This window comes from Rhagoletis pomonella, unplaced genomic scaffold (assembly GCF_013731165.1).
Source record: "Rhagoletis pomonella isolate Grant_MI unplaced genomic scaffold, Rhpom_1.0 Rhpom_scaffold_01259, whole genome shotgun sequence".
NCBI classification, from domain to species: Eukaryota; Metazoa; Arthropoda; class Insecta; order Diptera; family Tephritidae; genus Rhagoletis; species Rhagoletis pomonella.
In genome coordinates, this window is record NW_023459813.1 from 4931 (window position 1) to 13362 (window position 8432).

The 8432-nt window shown below is 42.1% G+C and overlaps 1 protein-coding gene across 1 annotated transcript; it reads right to left on the minus strand.

The window, feature by feature from the left end:
* Positions 1 to 3395: 3395 nt before the first annotated feature.
* LOC118752146 (fatty acid synthase-like) lies at positions 3396 to 8096 on the minus strand. The gene is given in 8 exon segments (XM_036487003.1): positions 3396 to 4073; positions 4176 to 5027; positions 5029 to 5269; positions 5349 to 5698; positions 5759 to 6033; positions 6110 to 6722; positions 6813 to 7595; positions 7597 to 8096. Coding segments are annotated over 8 exon segments (4185 nt in total). The 5' UTR covers positions 7990 to 8096.
* Between the last annotated feature and the right edge of the window lie 336 nt (positions 8097 to 8432).

Below are 8432 nucleotides of genomic sequence, written 5' to 3' on the forward strand. Positions count from 1 at the left end.
AACGTGCACCGTCGAGATCGCGAGCGAGATAATGGTGGTGGCTTAGCGTTCATCACGCACCACACCGTGCAGTATCGTCTTATCGAAGCAGACATCGACCGCAGGGATACCACCCTAGAATGTCAGGGCATCGCTATCCGGTCAGGCGATGTCGAGCTCGAAATATTTAATATATACATACCCCCTGTCACCTGCTGCCCGGCAGGATATCACCCTGATATAGGTGCGCTCCTCAGAGGTGAAAACCGTATGGTAGTAGGTGACTTTAATGCGCACCACGATCTTTGGCACTCAAGCCTGTCAAACGATCGTAGGGGAACAGACTTGGCTGAGCAGATAGACGATTCGACATTCTGCACAATGAACGACGACGCACCCACCAGGATTATGGGTAACTGCAGTAGCTCGCCAGATATCACAATAGTCAGCGCTGGTCTGATAAACAGCATAACGTGGCGACCTATGCTGACTCTAGCATCAGACCATCTACCCATAGTCATCTCGATTGATAAACCAACCGACTTTGCCTCCGCCAAACACCGGACCTATGTCAACTTTTCTAAAGCTGACTGGAAAGGTTACGCGGAGTTTACTGAAAACACCTTCACGTCGCTCCCCACACCAACCGACGTCCACCTCGGTGAACGTAAGTTCCGCAGGGCTATCACTGCTGCTGCAGCCCGCTTCATACCGGCAGGGTGCATATCGGACCCACGTCCAAACTTCCCTGCCGAAGCGGCTGTTTTAGCAAATGAGCGTGACAGCCTTCGTCAGGCCGATCCCGGAGATCCCCGTATCAGGGATCTCAACGCGGAGATTCGGCAACTTGTAAACGTACATAAGCGGAAGAAGTGGGAGGAGCATCTGAAGACTTGCAACTTCACCTCTGGTGTGAGCAAGCTATGGTCAACCGTGAGGTCATTGTCTAATCCGACGAAGCACGACGACAGAGTCGAAATTTCCTTCGGCGACCATGCTTCGTCGGACCCGGAGCGATGCACGAGCTATTTTAGCCGGCAGTTCATACTGCATCCTCCGGTGGACAAAGCCAAGCGTCGAGTGACCAGAAGGCTGCACAAACTGCCAACAAATTGTGCCCCCCTTGCTTTCACTTGCGGTGAAGTTCAGGTGGCCATCGGGAAGGCGAAAGCCTCCAAAGCCATGGGTCCCGACGGTATATGCATGCTGATGCTGAAAAATTTGGGTCCTGCGGGGGTAGCGTACCTAACGGAGGTCCTCAATTTGTCAATGGCCACTCTCATCATCCCAGACATCTGGAAGGTGGGGAGAGTGGTCCCACTGCTCAAACCGGGGAAACCTGCAAACAAAGGAGATTCGTATCGTCCGATTACACTCCTTTCCCCGGTAGCGAAGACACTCGAGGCCTTGCTACTCCCGTACTTCACAAATCACCTGACCCCAGCGAAGCATCAGCATGGTTTCCGTAAAGTGCACAGCACAACAACAGCACTTAACGCCATAAACACTCAGATAACTCGTGGCCTTAACCGTAACCGTCCCTGTGAGAGAACGATTCTAGTAGCGTTGGACCTGTCAAAGGCGTTTGACACCGTCTGCCATTCCACGCTACTAGAAGATATAGAGGCCTCCTCTCTCCCACAGAGGCTCAAACGGTGGTCGGCAAATTATCTAAGTGGTCGACATTCGTCGGTAATGTTCAGAGACAAAACGAGTAAGCAGCGAAAAATAAAACAGGGGGTTCCTCAGGGTGGTGTCCTTTCCCCGCTACTGTTTAACTTTTATATTTCAAAGCTCCCTCAACCACCAGAGGGAGTCTCGATTGTCTCCTATGCCGACGATTGCTCGATTATGGCGACTGGGAATGGAATTGATGACCTGTGTTCGAAAGTAAACGGCTATCTCTCCGAACTTTCTCGCTTCTTCACTGCAAAGTGTCTAGCCCTCTCCCCTACGAAATCCTCCGCGACCCTGTTCACAACCTGGACGAAGGAGGTCAGGCTACCGCTGGGGATTCACGTCGATGACACACCAATTCCGACGGTGAATAACCCCAAAATACTCGGAGTAACTTTCGACAGCCTGCTCTCCTTCTCTGCGCACTCAACCGCTATTGTCAATAAAGTACAGAGCCGCAACAAGGTCCTCAAGTCGCTAGCCGGCAGTATTTGGGGCAAAGACAAAGAAACGTTGCTGGCAACATACAAGGCAATAGGCCGGCCGGTTCTGAACTACGCAGCGCCAGTGTGGTCGCCTGGGACTAGTAGGACGCAGTGGACGAAGCTACAGACCGCACAAAACACCGCACTGAGGACAGCGACGGGATGCCTCCTGATGACGCCTGAACACCACCTGCACGGCGAGGCGCAAATGCTCCCGGTAAAGGAGCACAATATAATGCTCTGCAAGCAGTTCCTGATCGGGACCCACAGAAGTGGCCACCCGTGCAGACAGCTGCTTGCAGAGGAGCCCTCGCCTAGGCACGTCAGGAGGCATCTATATGAACTAACGGACGAAGTCCAGAGGTTCATTAAGCAACCTCTGGACCCGACAGCCTACAGACAGGCCTTGAACGGCATTCACAGGGACTCAGTCTCGAGTTATGTAGACTCTAGACCTGTGAATGCCGTTCTAGGCACACCACCCCCGGACATTGACGAGACGGAGCTTCATCTGCCTCGGGAGACGCGCACCACACTTGCACAACTTCGCTCCGGCTACTGCAGCAGGTTAAACTCCTACCTGAGTAGGCTGAATGAGGATGTGCCTAATGAATGTCCGGCATGCGGAGAGACCCCACATGACTCGAAACATCTCTTCGCATGCCCGGCAAACCCGACATCCCTAACGACCTTGTCCTTATGGGCAAACCCCGCAGAAGCTGCACGCTTCCTAGGGTTGCCGTTAGTGGAACTTGACGACAACGACTGAGATACCAACCGATCTGGGCGGGGTTGTTGTAGCCGCTACAACAACAACAACAACAACGGCCCTGCCTATGAGTGGTCAACGAAAACTAGAGAGCCTACGAACGGCCCTTGCAGAAATTGGCAAAGGATAAGTCGAATAACTATTGTGGGGCCTGATAAGAAGAATAAGAAGAATAAATCCGAAATTTACCGACATCTTGCAACAATCAATACTAAGATATAACATGCTTTTATCACAAATTTTGTTCGTGTAGGATGCCAGGCTAAATTTTATTATTATTTACTTATTATTATTATATTATTTATAAATTTATTAATATTTCCCAGCGAAAAAGTGTAATGAACTCTATGCCGCGAGTTAATAATATTTTTTTCTTTTCATTATTAAGGACATATTAAATTGTCTTATGAACAAATTATTCAAAGCACTGTGAACATATACATACCTCCCTACATTTACAAATGTAAATAAAACTTAAAACTATTTTAAACCAAAGGAACAACAGGTTTTACATTACGTATGTACTCTTCAAACGTTCTGTCTTCCTGAAGAGCTGGATCCATTTCATTAATGATCTGAGGTAAAATAGGGTTATCCAACATTGAGGTATGATTTCCCTCAATAACTTTGAGAACTACTTTTCCTGTAGTAATCTTTGATAGACAATAGTCCTCCTCTATGTCTTGTAAAGATACTTCAGCAGGCCGTATTAAGACTATTGGTGTTGTCAGTAAGTCAATTGTATCCAAATTATAGTTAGCAGCCATACTTATACGTCGAAACATTGCATGCACCATTTTGTCTGCGTATTCATTGCTATATAAACTTTGCTTATTTACATAATCCATAAATCTAGTCATTTTATCATTTAATTGATCAAGTTTGCTAAATTCCAAAACAACCGATTCTTGAATCTCGTCTGGGAATATTTGTTTAACAATACTGGAAAGAAGTAAATTATATAAATTACTATCAGTGAAGTCTTCTCCAAGATGGGCAAGTGTTAGTTTTTTTAGGAAATGTGGAGCTCCATCGATGAGTAAGAGTTGGCCTCGATAGCCAGATTTTTCTAGCATTGCAGCCAGTTGTAGAGCAATAAAGGATCCATATGAATATCCAATGATGTAGAAAGGCTCTGTAGCTTTTAATTCTGCTTTAACGTGCTGTAAAATGGTTCAATGAGAAAAAATAAAGAAGTTAAAAACTATGGCATAGAACTCTTTGTTACTACTGCTATCAAATAAAATATGTATGTATGTACTTACATCAAAGCAAGCTTCTGCAACCTCTTTAACTGTGGAGCAATCTGCGAATTTGTGAAGTTGTAGAACATAACAGCGATTGTTTATAAGTTCTCCCATGTTGTACCATGCTTGGCCGGCTGTGCCTTCTAATCCTGGAATTATTATATTTGGTGGCATTGATTGTTTTGTAGTATTTGCAGCTGTCTTAAGAGGTATCATAATTTCATTACAACGTGATTCATCTCCCAGATTTCTTAGCAAAATCTCCATTCCAAGAATGTTACTATCAGATGTAAAAATCATTTTTACATCTGAGGATTCTTTTTCTCGAGCATCCGCATATTCTTGCAACTTTTGGAATGTTAGCGCACGCAAATCTTGTGGCGTCAATGTGAGATCAAAATCTCTTTCTAAAGTTTGTTTTATTTCAACAGCCATTAAAGAATCCATTCCCATTTCTGAGAGTGTTGTTCCCAGGGAAACAGATTTTAAATCGCGAATGCCCATAATGTTCATAACAGTTTCGAGAACACTTTCATTTCCCATCCGCCCGACTCGCTTTTCAGCAACTACCATACTTGAAATGATTGGTTCTTGTACAGATAACAGTATGTCCAACTCACACAGGCAGGATGAGATACGTTGCTGTAAAGTCCCACCAATCTCCATGTCTATTTTATCTTCAGCCATGTCAGCGACCAAACCAACTTCCCCAACTGCTCCCCACTGTATTGCTTTTCCAGGATAGCCATGCTTAACACGGTCCTCTACAATACGCTCCATAATTGAATTGGCCATTCCGTAATTGGTTTGCCCGGCATTGCCTCGGCCACATGAAACACTTGAAAATACAACAAAATGTTCTAGATGGGGGGCAATCAGAACGGGTTAACTGGTCTAAATATTTTGTGGCAATGGCTTTGGGAGCAAAGCTTTCCACAAATTTTTCTTTTGTTTGATTTGGAAATATACCATCTCGTAAAACCACAGCTAAATTGAATATTCCTCCAATAGGTGCATATTGCTTAGCTTGATTTAATAATGCTATGCAACCCTCAATGGTACAAATATCAAACATACTAACAATAACTTCACAGCCGTACGTTTTCCATAATCTAAGAAGTAATAACCGTTGTTAAAAATAAAATTACTAAAGGAAATGTAGAGCATGGAGTAATATTTTTTAATACATACGCTATCCTATAAGCCTGGTAATCCTTTGATAAACCCCGTCTTGAGCTTAGAATGATTTTTCGTGCTCCTCGTATGGCCATCCAATCAGCTAATTCTAAGCCGAATCCACCTAGACCTCCAGGTATTATATAGCTTAGATCGGCTTTAAAATAAACTTGATGTAAAACTCTGACTGGCAACGTTACTAGCGATTCCGGATCCTCACGGACTTTAATTAAGACTTTGCCAATATGTTTTCCTCCAATAAGGTGTCTAAATGCTTGTTCAATATCCTCAGCAGGAAAAACTGTCGATGGCAGCGGCTGAATAATACCTTTTTCGATATCAACATCAATTATATGTTTTAAATACTGTAAATGGATTATTAAATTTAGCGATTACATGCATAAATCTAACCGAATTAAACTTGCATTAATTTCTTTATCTAGGGCGAATTCCAGCCTATCGGCCAGGACTGCATGAAAAGTTATCTCTTTGAGAAAACAACTCATTCCAAGTTTTGTATCATTAGACATATCGAATTTTCCGATTTCTAAGAAATGCCCGCCGTATCCCAAACAACGAACTGACGCCAATAATTTGTCTTCAGCTAATGAGTTGAGTACAAAGTCAACGCCCTTGCCGTTGGTTTCACGTTGTATCATCATTTCAAATGATGTATCTCGAGAGTTGCCAATGTGACATTCTAAAAATTTTCAGAGATTATATTATTAGTACCATATGTATATGTGAATCTAAATACTATAAGTGTTAATTAATACCTTTTAATTCGGGGAAAGTTTGCAATAAAAATTGTTTCTTTTGTGAGGTACTGCATGTGGTAAAAACTTCAAGCTTGTAAGCCAAAGCGACCCTTATGGCTGCAAGGCCAATTCCACCTGTTCCAGCATGAATAAGAATACTTTTACCCTTTCGTATATCTGCAGTCATGAAGAACGCATAATATACGGTAATGTAAACAACTGGCACTGTGGCAGCTTCTTGTAGAGTCCAGTGATCAGGAACATCCCAAATAAATTTTGATGGTCTTTCGATGAAAGATGCGACACCGGCTTTGGCTACCATACTCATAACGCGCTTACCAGTCTTTGTGTTTATTCCAGAAAATTCTAAGCCCAGAACGCACAACTGATCCAGACGGCTACTACCATATAATTCAACAGCCAATCGGCCCGTTGCTAGCATAACATCTCTGAAGTTAAGGGAAGAGAACACTATCCGAACCGAACAGCTATTGATGTCTAAAGGGCCCTCCAACCAACGCAAAGTAGACAAGTCACCTCGTTGCATAACATTTCCATAAATATGTCCTGATATTGGCCTTGGACAAAATTCACAGGGCAACTTTAAATGTCTGTAAGAACCCCATTGACCCTATTAAAATAAAAAAGCAGTTAGTGAATGGAATATATTTAATATACCTAAGTATTTAATTAATTATATTGCGCGGTTTGCATTGCGTACCTTGTGGTATACGTTTATGGCAAGGCCTAAAACGAATTGATGATTATAGAATGGATCTTTCAGATCAAAAAGAGGCGCGCTCTTATCATCTATGTAAAAGCAAGTTATGAGGCTTCCCTCTGGCTCCTTTCGTAAGCAATTTACAAGTCCAATAAGGCCATTTGTACTTTCGTTGAAGGAGTATAGGATTACTGGTGTTTTGTTAGATAAGGCAGTTTGAACCTGAGTAATCCATTCAAACTCAATATCTTCTTCAGAAACTTTTAAAACCACTGGTTCTAATGTGAGTTTCTTAACGACCTTTTGGAGTAATAATATGCGTTCTTCACTAACCAAAGCCATATCTGCAATTAAATTAAAATTTTCGAAAATCTTAAGGCTTTCTAAGGCCAATGGAGCTTTTTCTTTAGAAATTAGGTAGCCATTTTCTAATAAACTTTTGTAAGCTGCGTTAACCAAACTGTAATTATTTTCTTTGGAAAGGTTATTAGCGATGATAAAATTGCAATTCGTTTGATTTGTAAATTTTGCGGTTTCTATATGAACTCCTGGTATTTCGTCATTCTTTTGATCTGTGAAAAACAAGAAATCGCCCGTAACCAGTGGCAAATCCTCTAATCCTTCAACAAATTTAGATATGATTGGTTTATAGCCATTCGCCCCTATTTCCACAACTTTCATTTTTATCGAAGGACTGTTTTCTAGAGCTAACTGTACACACATGCGAACTGCATTTGTTGTACTAAAAGCGCGTGTTGTAAAGTGCGGCGTAAATTCATATTTTTTCTAGCACAGGAATTCCAGGGGATTTTCGTCGCTGTACAGGGCTTGCATGAAGTCCAATCAATTCAATACCACCAGCAACAATGCGATCATATTTTGGCTCAACGTAGACATCAAAAACGCGATTTTCCGAACTCATTTTTGTCATGAGGTCGAAATGGTGTAGTCCATAAATGCGTAATTTTCTAATTTTTGTTGGAATAAGCAAAGTGCGGGAATCAGTGCATAAAATTTGGATTTGTAGCATTGCATCCATAAAAGTGACCCAATTATAATTCCACTCCACTCTACCAAATAATCCGTCGCCACGAGCTACGTTGACAGCACGAAAAGCACCATTGTAATGATACCCTCTTAGTCTGAGCTCTTTGTAGAAGTCTTTCTTAGATAGCATCGGAAAGTCTGATTTATTATTGAAGTCGTAGACTTTCGGTATTACTGGATTTTCGATTTCATGTATACTTCCAGTTACAACCAAACTTCCGGACTCGGTAATCTTTAAGTTTCAAAGCAAAACATTGTTACATTTGCATACGATATATAATATAATACAATAAATAATATTTATAATGTATCTATAGTGATATACAGAAGTATATCATATGTATATCAGATGCCTTATTTTCTCCATACATTTTGCTGAAGTATTTCAGATCCTCCCTCCAGCATCAGAATGCGAAAATAGGACACTAAAAACCCATCAAAGTGGAACAAATTTTAGTATTGCAAAAACTGAACGTGCTACTCCGATATCCGCGATTTAAAAGATTGTTTTTTATAGAAAAACATTCAACTTGCACAAGAAAAAACAAAGGATATCCAACCTTAGGTACAGGG